Genomic DNA, 17,604 nt, shown 5'->3' on the forward strand with positions numbered 1-17,604 from the left:
TGCAACAGTGCATTAGCACGTCATATATATTGGTAATTCTGGGAATGACAGACTATCACAGAAAAATCTAAGTGTAATTTACCACACTGGCAAACTAAAGGGGGAAAAGCAAGATTCCTACAAAATGCAGAAAAGAATTGCAAAAAAATTGGCTACGCGAGGTGGCTCACACCTGTAATGCCAGCAGTTTGGGAAGCCATGGCAGGCAGATCACCTGAGGTCAGGAGTTTGAGACCAGCCTGGCCAACATGGTGAAACTCCATCTCTACTAAAAATACAAAAAAAATTAGCCGGGCGTTGTGGTATGTGCCTGTAATCCCAGCTACTTGGGAGACTGTGGCAGGACAATTGCTTGAATCTGGGAGATGGAGGTTGCAGTGAGCCAAGATCATGCCACTGCACTCCAGCCTGGGCAACAAGAGAGAAACTCTGTCTCAAAAAAAAAAAAAAAAAAAAGAATTGCAGAAAAATCAACTTAAATTTATCATAACATATTTTGGAAAGTGAAATGCTATATGTTAAAAAAAACTTGCATTAAACATCAGATGTAATGGATAAACATTAACTCCTTTCCTACTGAGATATGAAACAAGGTAAGACCCTCAGCAACTTAGGATTTGGAGGCACATAGATATTTTGGTCAGTAGGAAAGACTCCAGATCCATATTGATTAATTTAAGTTCAAAACTGGCTCCGTGGCCAACGGCTGTGTGATCTTATCCAACTTTCTTAACCTCTCTGTGTTTTAGCTCACTCATCCATTAAATGGGATAATCACAATATTGACTTCACAGAGTGCTATGAGTTCATTTATTTCAGTACTTTGAGCTGGATTTGATATAGGGCAAGCAATAATATTTTTATTGTTATTATATTTGAAAAATATATTAGTTAAAAGCTTAGGTAAGAAACCAAGGTCTATAGTTAAGGTGATTATAAGACTTCACACACTCCTGTTGTTCTGAAAATCTTAATTATAACAAGGCTGGTCGAGGTGGCTCATGCCCTTAGTCCCAGCACTTTGGGAGGCCGAGGTGGGTGGATCACCTGAGGTCAGGAGTTCGAGACCAGCCTCGCCAAGATGGCAAAACCCTATCTCTACCAAAAATAAAAAAAGTAGCTGGGCATGGTGGCAGGCAACTGTAATCCCAGGTACTTGGGAGGCTAAGACAGGAAAATCACTTGAACCTGGGAGGTGGAGGTTGCAAAGAGTAGAGATAGCACCATTGCACTCCAGCAGCCTGGTGACAGAGCAAGACTCCATCTCCACAAAATTATTAACAATAATAATTATAACGGACTGTCCATTCACTCTCCAAAGTGTCCGGGACTGGACAATTAATTGTGAGGCCCTCTTGTGTAGCATCATACACTATAGCACATATATGGATTAAAATAAATACACATACAAAATGCAAGTATACAGTCTATATACTTTCCATATACTTATATTCTATGAGGTCACATGTAGATTCAAGGCTAGGTCAAAGAGTAGAATGGCTGTCTATGGAAAGGAGAGTAGAAGCGAATCATGGTAATAAAAGGAAATAGATATAGATATAGATATGAATAGATAGACATACACACATATAACTGCAAGAAAGGGGAATGTCATGGACCGATGATGCCAGTGAGCCACGTAAATAGGCTACAGTTCTTGTGATTGTGTGTCCGTTTGCAGGATGGGTTATAGCTTCCTTTTATAGAAAGGCTGATGCCACAGTCATAGCGAATAAATGATTATAAAATGTGTTTCCTTTCTGGGGCATCTCTGGAGAAGTCTCCAATGGTAGAAGAACTCAGTTTACTGGGCAAGTTATCACACAGATAAGATTTTACAGATTCAATGACACTACCATTAACTTCATTATCCTTGGTATTCTACAAAGGTTGAGTGAACAAATGGTATCTTGAAACTAAAATTAACTAAACTAACAAAGAAGACTGGATTACTTTTTTTTTTTTTTTGAGACAGAGTCTCTGTTGCCCAGACAGGATTACAGTGGTGCTATCTCGGCTCACTGAAACCTCTGCCTCCTGGGTTCAAATGATTCTACTGCCTCAGCCTCCCAAGTAGCTGGGCTTACAGTTGCCCACCACCATGCCCAGCTAATTTTTGTATTTTTAGTAGAAACTGGGTTTCACCATATTGGCCAGGCTGGTCAATTCCTGGCCTCAAGTGATCCACCAGCTTTGGACTTCCAAAGTGCTGGGATTACAGACATGAGCCACCACGCCCAGCAAGACTGGATTACTTTAATGAAAAGTTTTACCACCCCTGTGGGAAAACACAAGTCCCTCATAAGGCATTTTTTCACCAACTACAATGAGAAGCACTGATGATAAAGTATTTACTGGAGAACCTATGCCTTTGATAATAGAACTTCCTGTATCCCCTGCACTTTTTAGCTCTGATCATGTAAGCAAAGGATCAGCTTGAATGGATTAACCATTGCTTAACTTGTTACAGATGATGATGCAAAGCCCAAATGGCTCAGGCATGTTCGATGGGAAAAAGGTTTAACCTCTTAACTATTAACACAGCCTGGCAGACTCTATGAATTGGCATCATCTGAAACCAGCTGGAAAGATCATTCGAGATTGCTCCACCATCCCCAGATTGGGGAGAGAGGTTTGGACCTTGTCTCCTATCTCCTTGTCAGTTAACTCTTTTTCTTTTTTTACTTTATTTTATTTTATTTATTTATTTTTTTGAGACAGAGTTTCGCTCTTATTGCCCAGGCTGGAGTGAAAGGGTGCGATCTCACCCCCCTGCCACCTCTGCCTCCTGGGTTCAACTGATTTTCCTGCCCCAGCCCTCCCAGTAGCTGGGATTATAGGCATGCACCACCACACCCAGCTAATTTTGTATTTTTAGTAGAGATGGGGTTGCTCCATGTCGGTCAGGCTGGTCTCGAACTCTTGACCTCATGATCTGCCCACCTAGGCCTCCCAAAGTGCTGGGATTATAGGCGTGAGCCACCATGCCTGGCCCAGTTAACCCTGAATAAATCTTTTTTTTTTTTCTTCCTCACATGGAGTCTTGGTCTGTCCCCCAGGCTGTAGTGCAGTGGCACAATCTCAGTCCACTGCAACCTCCGCCCCCCAGGTTCAAGCAATTCTCCTACCTCGGCCTCCCAAATAGCTGTGACTACAGGTGCCCAACACCATGCCCAGCTAATTTTTGTATTTTTAGTAGAGACGGGGTTTCACTATATTGGCCAGGTTGCTCTCAGACTCCTGACCATATGATCCACCTGCCTTGACCTCCCAAAGTGCTGCAATTACAGGTGTGAGCCACCACACCTGGCCCAATTTTTGTATTATTAGTAGAGATGAGGTTTCACCACATTGGCCAGGCTGATCTCAAACTCCTGACCTTGCAATCCACATGACTCAGCCTCTCAATGTGCTGGGATTACATGCGTGAGCCACCACACCCGGCCTAAACTTTTTTCTTTTTCTCAAAAGATGGTGTCACAGTATTGGCTTCTACACACTTAGGAGAGCAAGCCCATCACTCAGTAACAATATGACTCAATACTGCAATACCTTGATGCAGTATTTCAAAGACTATTTCCAGTAGGTGAAGGAGGATTTCAGTGATGCTTAATTAAATGTCTTGGCAATGAGAAGAAGTTATAGGTGCAAATGGGTGGCCTACGACTACTATTGACTTCATTACTGGCACTTGATCTCTACACATAGAAAACATTAGTGGAACTGGGTCTAATCTAGGTAGTGTCCCAGACTCCCCCTAGAATCAAACTCTTGGGTTTGACACACATTATGAAGATGGGAATGCTATAGCTATTGACATAGACACAGAATCTGAACATGAACATGTTATACCCTCTGCCACATAATCAGAGACATTACTGAAACTAAACATTGGTTTATTGGAAACTAGAGGCAAATAGAATGCCTCTATAGTGCTACAACATGAAATAAATAAGAGTTTCATTTATTGGATGCATCAATACTCAGGGCATGTTTGGAAAGGAACCTATCCATTCTTTTGTTGTTGTTGTTGTTGTTTTGAGATGGAGTCTCACTGCGTTGCCCAGGCTAAAGTGCAGTGGCCAATCTCAGCTCACTGCAACCTCAGCCTCCTGGGTTCAAGCAATTCTCCTGCCTCAGCCTCCTGCGTAGCTGGGATTACAGGAGCACACCACCACACCCAGCTAATTTTTGTATTTTTAGTAGAGATGGGGTTTCACCCTTTTGGCCAGTATGGTCTCCATCTCCTGACCTTGTGATCCACCCACCTTGGCCTCCTAAAGTGCTGGGATTACAGGCATGAGTCACAGCGCTGGGCCCCTATTCATTCTTCAATGGAGATGGCATGCGATGATTACTTTAAAAAATTCATAGGAATACTTTTTCATCCCACCCCAATCCAAACCATTACCATGCAACCTGACGTCAATGGAAGTTAAGGCTGTTGAGGCAGAAATAATTAATAAAGCTTCATTGGAAGCTAAATCTGAGGATCGACCTGAAAGACACACACCAACAAAGTGGGTGTGTCCCAAAGTTTGTTACAACCTGGAATGCTTTTGTGAGAAAGGTTAAAAGAAGGGAATGGGATTCCTCCTATCAGTTTTTGTTTGTTTGTTTGCTTTGTTTTTGTTTTATCTACCTGGCAAGGCTCAAATAGAGTTGTTTTTTGAATTTGTTTTGTCCATTGGAAGGTATAATACAGAGGCTACAATCATTGGCTTTAGATGACAACATAACAGGCTAAAACATTTTCCTTGCAAGACAACCAGCAAAACTTCATGATCAGAATCAAATCAGTGTCCTTCTCGCCATCTGTAGGTGAAGCCTTCATCACTACTTGAAGAGTTTGAGGCACTCATGAACTCACCATCAGATTATGTACTCAGGGACAGGATGTAAGCCAATCCTAAGACCTTCCACAGGTGGTTAATTTGGAAGCCTGTCCAATGTGACCAGCAGGTTTTCACTGGCAGTATACAGTTGCAGATATGACAAAGAATAACCATAACCTGCATATCACCCCCAGCTGGTGAGAAATGGGATCCTTTTAACCTTTTCTCTCCAAAAAATCAAGTTACTCATCTTGTGTGGCAACAAAATATATGGTCTGCTTAACAGAGAAAGAGACTCTGTTAAAAAAAAAAAAAAAGATTTTTATTATGAAATGAGCAAAGCAATGGGAATACATGTGAGATTATCCAGGGAGGTAAAGAAAGACAAAAGTGTTGAAAGCAAAAATAAGGAGAATTACATAAATTATTTTGAAAGACTCATACTTGGTCATAAGGATGGAAACCAAGGGAGCACCAGTGCAATGTTGGAAAGATTCCTCCTCCACCCACTCAATAACCCCCAACATGTTTACCAAGTCTTGCTTCTCTCCCAGGATCCCATTAAAACACCAAGCTCAACCCTGCCCAGCCCCAACCCTCACTTCCCTTTGTAATTTTGACATGACTTTATTACAGGACTATCAGGTTCCTATGCCTGCTGCACAGTAGCTTACCAATACTCTGAGACAGCAGGGTATGCAACAGAGAGTTTAATGATCACATGGTGGCTGAATGAGAAGCTGGGAGGAGATCCTCAAATTCATCTCCCCAAGGAGTACTCAGGGTTTTCAGGCATCATGGATAGTAAGGGGCTGGAAAGTTGGTGTATTTTGGTGGTGGTAAGAGATATGAAGTTATCAGGATGTCAAAACTGCATTATTTGGTGAGTTGGCACCTTGCAGGTCCCTTCAGATCAGCTGGAATCAGTAGTTTCACTGATATGCAGAACCTGAAAGAATATCTCAAATGAAAAATTAATGTTTTACAATGCTTAAATTGCTGTCTGCAGGGCAGTTATGGAGAATTGTAATCTAATGTCTACATGATTTTGGGACAGTAGGCTGCCAGCAACCATGAGGAACAGTTCAGAGAGCAAGCTGACCTCATGATGAATGCTGAATGTGCTGCAAACTTGGTTTTGTTTTTTTGTTTGTTTGTTTGTTTCTCCTCCTCCCTTCTTCATTGATTAAATTTATGAAGTTTAGATGTATGGTTTCAATTTCTTCCAGAGAAGCCTTAACCTAAGCCCTGAGACCATTCACTCCCTCAGTGGCACCTCCCTTCCACCAGCATGAGCAAATAAATTGCTACATTAGGTGATATAAAAACCACAAGGCCATGCGATACATGGAGTTTTTTTTTCTGATTTTGTAGGGATGACACCTCTGCTTTTATAAAGCTATTTTAACTATAAAACATTTTTATAATTTTGATGTGGCCCAAAGATCTCCCAACAACACGACTTTCAGATTGTATTTTTTCTGTCTAATGTCCAGAACAGATCAAACACTTCCCTGCCTCAAACTCAGGAAATGCAGGTCAGAGATTAGTAAAATTCCATCAGTGTTTGGGGAGTTCATGAATGAATGAATTTTTTTCCACAGAGTCTCCCTCTGTCTCCCAGACTGGAGTGCAATGGTGCAATCTTGGCTCACTGCAACCATTGCCTCCTGGGTTCAAGCAATTCTCTTACCTCAGTCACCTGAGTAGCTGGATTACAGGCACCTGCCATCATCCCCAGCTAATTTTTGCATTTTTGAAGAGACAGGATTTCGCCATGTTGGCCTGGCTGGTCTCGAACACCTGACCTCAGGTGATTCACCCAACTTGGCCTCCCAAATTGCTGGTATTACAGGCATGAGCTACCTCACCAAGACTTGAATGAATGAATTCTTGACTTCCACCCTTTCCCTAACACTGTCAATTTCCTGATTCATGAATTTAGTATGGATATCTCATATGAATGGATATCTGACACAATCCATTCATCTGCAGAGAGCCCAAAACCCAATCAGGATTAACTGGGTGGAGCTTCAGAAATCCAATCAGATATCGCTTGTTGATTGGAAGCTAGCAGTGGATACTTGGAGGGGTGTGGGTGGGAGTTGTGATTACAAAGGTAAATAAAATCTTCTAAAGACCCACAGAAGAGACCCAAAGTCCTCAAGCCTGGAGTTCCTGCTTTGTTCTTCCTGTGGTCTGAGCACCCTGCAATCTGAGTCCAGATCTGGTAAGTCACTAATTTCTGTAAGGACACTCCCATGTGACCTACAGTCAGCCGGATTGGGATGGGGACAGTGTAGCCTAAGATGACATAGAGTTCTATCCTGTGTTTTGTTTTTTTTTCTCATATGAACAATTTGAAGTTTTGAAATTTTTCCTCTAAATGCAGTTTTGTCTTTATTTCAAAAATTGGATTGTGCTTTGGTTTTTGTTATTTCATAATTCTTGATGGGAGCAGTGACTCATGCCTATAACCCCAACACTTTGGGAGGCCAAGGTGGGAGGATCATTTCAGCCCAGGGGTTTGAGACCAACCTGGGCAACATGGCAAAAATGCATCTCTACCAAATATTCTTGATTTTTAAGGGGGATGGAGTCTTGCTCTGTTGCCAAGGCTGGAGTACAGAGGCATGATCTCAACTTATTGCAACCTCTTCCTCCCAGGCTCAAGCAATTCTCATGCCTCAGCCCCCTGAGTAGCTGGTATTACATCCATCTGCCACCGTGCCTGGCTAATTTTTGTATTTTTAGTAGAGGTGGGGTTTCGCCATGCTGGCCAGTTTAGTCTTCAATTTCTGTCCTCAAGTGATCCACCTGCCTTGGCCTCCCAAAGTGCTAGAATTACAGCTGTGAGCCAATGGTGGTCGGCTTCTCCATAAAAGTTTTTTTTTAAATTAGCCGGGCATGGTGGCATGCATCTGAATTCCCAGTTATTTGGGTGGCTGAAGTGGGAGAATTACTTGGGCCTGGAAGATTGAGGCTGCAGTGAGCCATGCTCACATCACTGCTGTACTCCAGCCTGGGCAACAGAGTAAGACCGTGATAAAAAAAAAAAATTCTTAACCAAAGAGAATCTTTGACCTTAATTTTAAACGAATCACATCCTCACTGTAAATCTTCCACCTGAATGGAGACATGGGTATGGGGGTGCATGTCTGTAATCCCAGCTACGTGGAAGGCTGAAGCATGAGAATCACTTGAACCTGGGAAGTGGAGGTTACAGTGATCCCAGATGGTGCCACTGCACTCCAGCCTGGGCATCAGCTCCCCCTACTCCAAAAACAATTAAATTATACCACCCAGGTGATCACTGGATACATGAAGATTTCGACTGTGTTTTCTTAAGGACTGTCATGTCTGTCTTTGTAAAACTGTTTTAACTCTGAAATATTTTGATAAATTTGATGTGGCCAAGGATCCCTCAACAAAGATACTTTCAAGTTTTTTCTTTCTGTCTAATGTCAGGAAGAGATTCAACCCTTCCCTATCTCACACTCAGGACTATGAAAGGCACATATTAGTAAAGCTCCATGTTTGTGGAGTGAATCAGTGAATGAGTCCTGGACTTTCACCCTATCCCTAAATCTTTCACTTTGATGGATGAATATCTAATTCAATCAGTTAACCTCAGGATTAACTGGGTGGGGCTTAAGAGGTCTAATCAAATGTAGTTCTCTCTCTCTTTTTTTTTTTTTTTTTTTGAATCTAGCCTATTTCCCAGGCTAGAGTGCAGTGGCATAATGTCAGCTCACTGCAACTTCTGCCTCCTGGGTTCAAGTGATCCTCCGGCCTCAGCCTCCCTAGTAGCTTGGACTACAGGCACACATCACTGCACCAGGCTAATCTTTGTAATTTTAGTAGAGATAGGGTTTTACCATGTTCGCCAGGCTGGTCTTGAACTCCTGTCCTCAGATGATCCACCTTCCTTGGCCTCCCAAAGTGCTGGGATTACAGGCGTGAGTCACTGCGCGCAGCCAAAATGGTTCATTTTCAATATGTGTAAAAGGTGTGTATTGGAAACATCTGTCTTGTGTATGATGCATAACACTGTTACACAGCTTTCAAAGCTTCTCACTGAAATTTTCAATAATGAGACCGAGGTGGAGGCTCCTGCGTGGAATCCCAGCACTTTGGGAGGCCAAGGCAGGTGGACTGTTTCAGTCTAGGAGTTCAAGACCAGCCTGGACAACATAGTGAAACCCACTGTCTTTACAAAAAGTCAGAAAATAAAAGATTAGTTGGGCATGGTGATGTCTGCCCGTGGTCCCAGCTACTCGAGAGGCTGAGGTGGAAGAATCCTTTGAGCCTGGGAGGTCAAAGCTGCACTGAGCAGAGATCACAGCACTGCACTCCAGCCTGGGTGACAGAGCAAGATGCTGTCAGAAAGAGAGAGAGAGAGAGGAAGAAAGAAAGAAAGCAGGAAGGAAGGGAGGGACGGAGAGAGGGAAGGAAGGAAGGAAGGAAAGAAAGAAAGAAAGAAGGAAAGAAAGAATGAATGAAAGAAAGAGAAGGAAAAAAGGAAGGAAGGAAGGAAAGAAAGAAACAAAGAAAGAAAGGAAGAAGAGAGGGAAAAAGGAAAGAAGGGAAGGAGAGAGGGAAAGAAGGAAAGAAGAAAGAGACAAAGAGAAAGAGAAAGAAAGCTTAAATAATGAAAAGAAGACAAATAGAATCCATTCTAGGGAGGCCCCATGAGTGTTCCCAGCCAGCTTATTTGTAGGAACTGAAAATGTAGGCATGTAGGCTCGTGACACTCCCATTCCCATTGTTTAAGAGCCTTGAGTAATTAGAAATTTCCCCAAAGTTGGGAGGGTTTAGCTTTCAGATTCCTCCATATTCACTACTCACTAGATGGAGCACTGGATAGAAAGGAAGGGCTAGTGGTGGTCCTGCCTTCTCACTGCTTGGTAGATCCTTATGCTGATGCAGCAGAGGCAGAAGCCTGGCTTTGTGGCCACTGAGTACAGAGTAGAATTGGAGTAAACCGAGGGCTCTTTCCCCACTGCCAGAGCAGTGACTTTGGCCATAGGAGAAGATGAAATTGCATGGGCTTGGCCTGAGAGTGATGCCTTTTCTCTGGATTTGTCCTGTGGAAATTTTCCTTGCAGATTCATGAAGATGAGCATCCGGACTCCATCCAGACTTCTGGAGCTGGCGGGGCAGAGCCTGCTGAGGGACCAGGCCTTGACCATCTCTACCCTGGAGGAGCTGCCCATGGAACTTTTCCCCCCACTGTTCATGGAGGCCTTCAACAGGAGACACTGTGAGGCCCTGAAGCTGATGGTGCAGGCCTGGCCCTTCCGCCGCCTCCCTCTGAGGCCTCTGATGAAGATGGCTTGTCTGGAGACCTTCCAAGCTGTGCTCGATGGGCTTGATGCACTGCTTACCCATGGGGTTCGTCTCAGGTGAGGTGGGCCAGAAGGGCTGGTGGGGAGGGCCCAGGTGTGCAGAGAATGAACAGCTGGGTCATGAGGGGTAGGGAGGCCCAAGAGGGGATGACGCTGGTGAGAAAGCTCAGAAAGGCCTTGGCCATTCCCCAGCTCCTCAGGGAAAGGACTGCTCACCACCCAGGGTCCATGGAGGTAACAGAAACCTCCCCTCTATTGGCACTGAAAGGCGCCACGAAAAGTGAGAACTGGGCCGGGCACAGTGGCTCACAACGTAATCTCAGCCCTTTGGAAGGCCAAGGTCAAGAGTTTCAGACCAGCCTGTCCAACATGGTAAACCCCGACTCCACTAAAAATACAAAAATTAGATGGGCATGGTCGTGAGCTCCTGTAATCCCAGACACTTGTGAAGTTCAGGCAGGAGAATCATTTGAACCCGGGAGGTGGAGGTTGCAGTGAGCCGAGATCACATCACTGCACTCCAGCTGGGGAGACAGCGGGAAACTTCATCTCAAATAAAAAAGTGGAACTGGGCAGGATCCAAGGGGAAAACAGGATGGAGAATATTCAGAGAGAGGGAGAAGAAGCAGCGAGGGGAGCAGCTGCTGTCCATGATGTGGAGTTTAAGTTCAGAAGTGAGTCCTTGAATTCTCAGCCTCGCCTCTATTTTCCCACAGGAGGTGGAAACTTCAAGTGCTGGATTTACAAGATGTCAGTGAGAACTTCTGGATGGTTTGGTCTGAAGCCATGGCCCATGGGTGCTCCCCAAATGCCATGAGGAACAGAAAACCTGTGCTAGACTGTCCAAGGATGAGAGAACAGCAGCCCTTGACTGTCTTCATAGACCTTTGGCTCAAGAACGGGACTCTGGATGAATACCTCACCTGCCTCCTTCTGTGGGTCAAGCCGAGGAAAGATTTACTACACCTGTGCTGTAAGAAGCTGAAAATTTTGGGAATGCCCTTCTGCAATATCAGAAACATCCTGAAAATGGTGAACCTAGACTGTATCCAGGAGGTGGAAGTGAATTGCAATTGGATACTGCCCATTCTGACACAGTTTACCCCATACCTGGGCCAGATGAGGAATCTTCAGAAGCTCGTTCTCTCCCACATGGATGTCTCTCGCTACGTTTCAACAAAACAGAAAGAGTTTGTTACACAGTTCACCATTCAGTTCCTCAAGCTGCGCTGCCTCCAAAAGCTTTATATGAACTCTGTTTCTTTCCTTGAAGGCCACCTGGACCAGCTGCTGAGGTGAGGAAGTGTGGTGAGCTTTTTCTGCAGACCACAGCAGAGCCTGTTACAGTAAATGCTAGTGGGCATCTACTGTGAGCCAGACTATGAGGATGTAACAGTGAAGAGGACACTAGAATGTCCATGCCTTGTCCTGTTGGCAGCTCTGTCCTGAAATGGGTATCATGCAACTATCCCAATAGAGGCAGATGGATCAGCTGGGGTAGATGCTATAGAGAGGCTGCCATGCTAGGAAGCTAGCTACTGGAGGGTTCAGATCTAGTGAGAGTGCCTTTGGGAATTCTTCCTGAGGATCTATGTCTGAGTTAAGATGATGAAAACTAGGTCAGGGATGGTGGCTCATGCCTGTAATCCTAGCACTTTGGGAGTCTGAGGCAAGAGGATAACTTGAGCCCAGCAGTTTAAGACCAGTCTGGTAACATAGCAAGACCCCTTTCAGAAATGAATAAGTAAAAAATAAAAACAAACAAGATAATTTTTTTTCTTGGAAAAGTAGTTTCACTTTTATTGTCCAGGCTAGAGTGCAGTTGCTCCATCTCAGCTCACTACAACTTCCGCCTCCTGGGTTCAAGTGATTCTCCTGCCTCAGCCTCCCAAGTACCTGGGATTACAAGTGTGGGTCATCACACCTGTCTAATTTTTATATTTTAAGTAGAGACAGGGTTTCAACATGTTGGCCAGGCTATTCTCCAACTCCTGACCTCAGGTGATCAAACTGCCTTGACCTCCCAAAGTGCTGGGATTATAGGCGTGAGCCACCATGGCCAGCCAACAAGCTAATTTTTCAGAAGATGATGGGAAGTAGGGAAGTTAAGTGGGCACTGAAGGGGGGAATGCTCAGGAAACCTGCACATTTCAGAATACCAGCTTTCTGCACCTCAGCTTGGTGAACACAAATGATCCCATCTCTTCTTCCCTGTCATAATGGGTTGTTTTGAGCTCCAGGTAAATTAATTACATAGTAAATACGTGATTCTGAAACAGGGTCAGGGAGCAGGCACAAAGAATGGTGAAAGTGATAGATGGTTTGCTGATGATACAGGCATGTCAGAGACTCCTGCAGCCCGCTCACCCCAGCTGATGTTGCAGGATCCTGCCTGGGTTTGTCTCTTCTGCTTGCATCTCCAATGGGCTTGTGTGGCCCAGAGATGTGGTTTTCTGCCTGACAGATGAGGAAAGGGAGCTTTAGGGATTCTGTGAACTTGATCAATTCCTATAAATGATGGTGAAAAGACAGGCTTAAATGGATATATACATATATATATATATATTTTTTTTGATACAGAGTTTCCCTCTGTCACCCAGGCTAGAGTGCAGTGGCATGATCTCTGCTCACTGCAACCTCCACCTCCTGGGTTCAAGCGATTCTCCTGCCTCAGCCTCCCAAGTAGCTGGAATTGTAGGCACCTGCCACCACTCCTGGCTAATTTTTGCATTTTTAGTAGACAGGGTTTTGCCATGTTGGCCAGGCTGGTCTCAAACTCCTGACCTCCAGTGATCTGCCCGTCTCAGCTTCCCAAAGTTCTGGGATTACAGATGTGAGTTACTGCACCAGGCCTAAAATGGAATTGACCTCAGTGGCAAAGCTCTTCATCACGCAGCATCCTAAGTGTTGACCATCAGACAATCAGAATGACCCTGGGCTTGGGCAAAATGGTCTTCACCCATCACGTTGAAGTCATTTCCCACCACCGTCCACTCACCCCTACGATTCCCCAGAACTAACTTCCTGCTCTCTCTCCCCAGCTGTCTGAAGACCCCGTTAAAAATCCTCGCAATAACTAACTGTGTGCTTTTGGAATCAGACTTGAGACATCTGTCCCAGTGCCCGAGCATCAGTCAACTAAAGACCCTGGACCTGAGGGGCAGCAGGCTGGCCAATTTCAGTCTTGTGCCTCTCCAAGTTCTGCTAGAAAAAGTTGCAGCCACCCTTGAGTACCTGGATTTAGATGACTGTGGCATCGTAGACTCCCAAGTCAACGTCATCCTGCCTGCCCTGAGCCGCTGCTTTGAGCTCACCACCTTCAGCTTCTGTGGAAATCCCATCTCCATGGCCACCCTGGAGAACCTGCTGTGCCACACAATCAGACTCAACAACTTATGCCTGGAGCTGTATCCTGCCCCACGGGAGAGTTATGGTGCTGATGGTATTGTCAGCCGGAGCAGATTTTCCCAAATTAGGGCTGAGCTGATGGGGAGAGTGAGGGACTTAAGGCATCCCAAGAGGATCTTGTTCTGTACTGACTACTGCCCTGACTGTGGCAACAGGTCATTTTATGGCCTGGAGTTAGATCAATGCTGCTGTTGAATACCTGCCTATTTAGGCGGATATATCAAATGCTTCCTTCTGGACACATGGAAACTAAAACCTGGGTCTTAGGTACATCCTAAAGGGAGCACAGAAACCACCGTTTTAGACACCATCTCTGAAAGTGGGAAAGGAAAGGTAATCAAGCAGGGACCAGACTTGGGGGAAATGTTTACATGGATTCAATGGGACTTTGGGGACCTGTGTCTTATAGAGTCGAACATGGGAATGTGAATGTTTAGAGTGGAATTCAGGCTTGAGAATACATGAGGGAGTTCCCCTTGCATGGATGGTTGTAAAGAAGCAGTCAGAAATATAGGGAAACTGAATGGAAACTGTCTGGTGCCCTCTATTATCAAGTAACCTGTTTTCCAGTTTAAGCCTCAGGAATCTTCAGTTATTGAATAAAAAAAAAAAGGCACTGAGTTGTCCAATCAGTAAGATGCAGCCCCAGAAAAATAAGGCATTTAAATGAAATTTGGTTATTTTAATCAATTTCCTCCCATTCTTTTTTTTGAGACAGAGTTTCACTCTTGTTGCCCAGGCTGTAATGTGGAGTGCATTGGTGAGATCTCTGCTCACTGCAACCTCCATCTCCAAGGTTTAAGAGATTCTCCTGCCTCAGCCTCCCAAGTAACTGGGATTACAGGCATGTGCCACCATGTCCAGCTAATTATAGTATTTTTAGTTGAGACAGGGTTTCAGCACTATGTTGGTCAGGCTGGTCTGAAACTCCTGACCTCAGGTAATCCACCCAACTCGGCTTCCCAAAGTGCTGCGATTACAGCTGTGAGCCACTGCGTCTGGCTCTTTGTTTGTTTGTTTGTTTTTTAAAGGTGTTTCTCTTTTTTTTTTTAAAGTTCTCACTCTGTCCCCCAGGCTACAGTGCAGTGGCACAATCATAGCTCACTGCAGCCTCAATTTCCTGGATTCAAGGGATCATCCCACCTCAGCCTCCTGAGTAGCTAGGACTACAGGCATGAGAATCATCAGGCCTGGGTACTTTTTTAGTAGAGACAAGGTCTGGCTTTGTTGCCCAGGATGATCTGGAACTCCTGAGCTCGAGTGATTTTCCTGGCCTGGCCTCCCAAAGTGCAGGGAGTATAGCTTTGAGCCACCACGCTCAGCCTCCTCCAGTTCTTGACTTCTCTTTAGACATCTGTTACCTCCTTGTTAGTTTCTGTGGCTGTTCAGTGTGTTAATACACATTAGGTGGACAGCCAGGGCCTGGAATATTAGTGGGCTAGAACAGTGAGCCAATCCACATGGAAAGCACCTTCTCAGGGTCTTTCACTGCTAGCCAGATGCTGAGACCCGGCCACTCCTTGTGAGTCTCCACATGGTTCCGGAAGCCTTAGTTGGTGGACGTCAGCTTCACTGCACAAGGAACCACTCCCTTCTCACTGCCCCGGAAGGGGATGTCCATATTGTATATTAGCTGGAGCCTCTGGGTGACACCAACCCTTGCTTGTTCCCCTGATGACCAGCAGCCCTTCTTGAATTAAACTGGTTGTAGCCAGTAAAGACAGCCACTTTCACTTTAAGTAAAACACTAAAACTATACAGGCATGTAACACCGCATAAATATTTCAATCTCACATTTAAAACATTACATCTTTTTGGGGAGCTAGGTCAGGTTGATGAGAGATTTTCTCATAAAGCCCCCCGCCCCCTCAAGAAGAGACTAGTGCAGCATGATTTGGAATCTCACATCAAAGGGTAGAGAACGATCAAATGCCTGTGGGTGATGAGTGACCTTCCCTGTGCTGAGGAAGCCTGCATAACGGGAACCCAAGTGAAGGATCCTGCTGAGTATTCAGGGGTTTGTGTTGTTGTCAGCGATCTTAGCCAAGAGTCTCAGGTTCCCTGTAAAATGAGGATGATGGTGTCCACCAGCTTGTGGGACACTAGTAGAATCCAATAAGATGGTTCATGTTTTGGGCTTGGCATGGGGCCTGGCATAGAGTAAGATCAGTACATCTTGTTCTTTTTTCTCTTCTCAGCAGAAGTCCCAGCATTTTTCATCTTTCAATCTCACCTCCTATTCCTGATAACAGGGAGGCAACAAGAACCCAGGGCATGCAATGGGACTCAGATTCTTCAAGTCACCACAGATTTCAACATGATTCCCCCAAACAACAGAGCTGCAGCAGCCAGCAGGGGGCACAGTGGGCAGTTCAGGGCTGGATTTATACCTAATTATTTTAAGATCAAAATTTCCAATCCATAGGTATCAGGTGCCATCTGCTGGTAGATCAGATCAGATGGTGTAATTTAGTGTTGTAAGGATTATATTTTATTGTATTTTTAGAAATTTACTATTATGAGCCAGGTGTGGTGGCTCATGCCTGTAATCCCAGCACTTTGGGAGGCCGAGGCAGGTGGATCACCTGAGGTTGAGAGTTTGAGACCAGCCTGACCAACATGGAGAAACCCCTTCTTTACTTAAAATACAAAAAATTAGCCAGGTGTGGTGGTGCATGCCTGTAATTCCAGCTACTCAGGAGGCTGAGGCCAGAGATTTGCTTGAACCTGGGAAGTGGAGGTTGCGATGAGCTCAGATTGCACCATTTCACTCCAGCCTTGGCAACAGTAGCAAAACTCCATTTCAAAAAATAGTAATAAAATAAAATAAAATAAAATTTATTATGGCTAGCTGTGGATCTCACGTCTATGGTCCCAGCAATTTGGGAGGCCAAGGTGGGAAGATCACTTCAGATCAGGAGTTTGAGACCAGCCTGGCTAACATGGTGAAACCCTGTCTGTACTAAAAATACAAAAATTTAGCTGGGCATGGTGGCGCTTGCCTGTAATCCCAGCTATTCAGGAGGCTGAGGCAGATCAATCGCTTGAACCCAGGAGGCGAAGGTGGCAGTGAGCCAAGATCGTGCTGCTGCACTCCAGCCTGGGTGAAAGAGCAAGACTCCGTCTCAAGGTGGCAGGGTAAAGAATATTTAACTTGGTTTGGAATCTCAAAACAAATGAGATTTTACAAACTAATTTTAAAGACACTGAACAATAATCGTTTCTACTTTAAAATATATTTAGAATAATACAATCTTAGCTTTGAAAGGAAACATGACAGTTTTTTAAAATATTGAGTTTATTTTATTTTATTTTAAGACAAGATCTCACTCTGTCATCCAGGTTGGAGTGCAGTGGCATTATCACGGCTCACTGCAGGCTCGATCTCCCAGGCTCAGGTGATCTTCCTTCCTCAGTCCCCCTAGCAGCTGGAACAACAGGCATGCACCATCATGTCTGGCTTTTTTTTGTATTTTTAGTGGAGACAAGGTTTCACCATGTTGTCCAGACTGGTCTTGAGCTTCTGGGCTCAAGCGATCCACCTGCCTCGGCCTCCCAAAATATTGGGGTTACAGGTGTGATCTGCCACATCCAGCCTTGAGTTTATTTATTTATTTATTTATTTATTTTTGAGATGAAGTCTCACACTGTCGCCCAGGCTGGAGCACAGTGGCATGATCTCACCTCACTGAAACCACACCTATAAGCGTGAGCCACCACACCCAGCCTTGAGTTTATTTATTTATTTATTTTGGAGATGGAGTCTCCCTCTGTCACCCAGGCTGGAGTGCAGTGGTAAGATCTCAGCTCACTGCAACCTCCACCTCCAGGGTTCAAGCAATTCTGCTATCTCAGCCTCCCAAGTAGGTGGGATGACAGGCATGCACCACCACACCTGGCTATGTTTTTCTATTATTATTATTATTATTTTTTGGTAGAGACAGGGTTTTGCCATGTAAGCCAGGCTGGTCTCCAAACCCTGACCTCAGGTGATCTGCCTGCCTCGGCCTCCC

At 44.7% G+C, this 17,604-nt stretch overlaps 1 protein-coding gene across 1 annotated transcript; it reads left to right on the forward strand.

Moving 5' to 3' along the window:
* The first annotated feature begins 9,938 nt into the window (after nt 1-9,938).
* On the forward strand, nt 9,939-13,786 carry LOC129007399 (PRAME family member 15-like). The gene is made up of 3 exons (XM_054438238.1): nt 9,939-10,240; nt 10,900-11,478; nt 13,225-13,786. Exons 1-3 carry the CDS (start codon nt 9,948-9,950, stop codon nt 13,784-13,786), a joined length of 1,434 nt encoding a protein of 477 aa, XP_054294213.1. The 5' UTR covers nt 9,939-9,947.
* The last annotated feature ends 3,818 nt before the right edge of the window (nt 13,787-17,604 follow it).

The sequence above is a fragment of the Pongo pygmaeus genome, chromosome 1 (assembly GCF_028885625.2).
Source record: "Pongo pygmaeus isolate AG05252 chromosome 1, NHGRI_mPonPyg2-v2.0_pri, whole genome shotgun sequence".
In the NCBI taxonomy this organism is placed as follows: domain Eukaryota; kingdom Metazoa; phylum Chordata; class Mammalia; order Primates; family Hominidae; genus Pongo; species Pongo pygmaeus.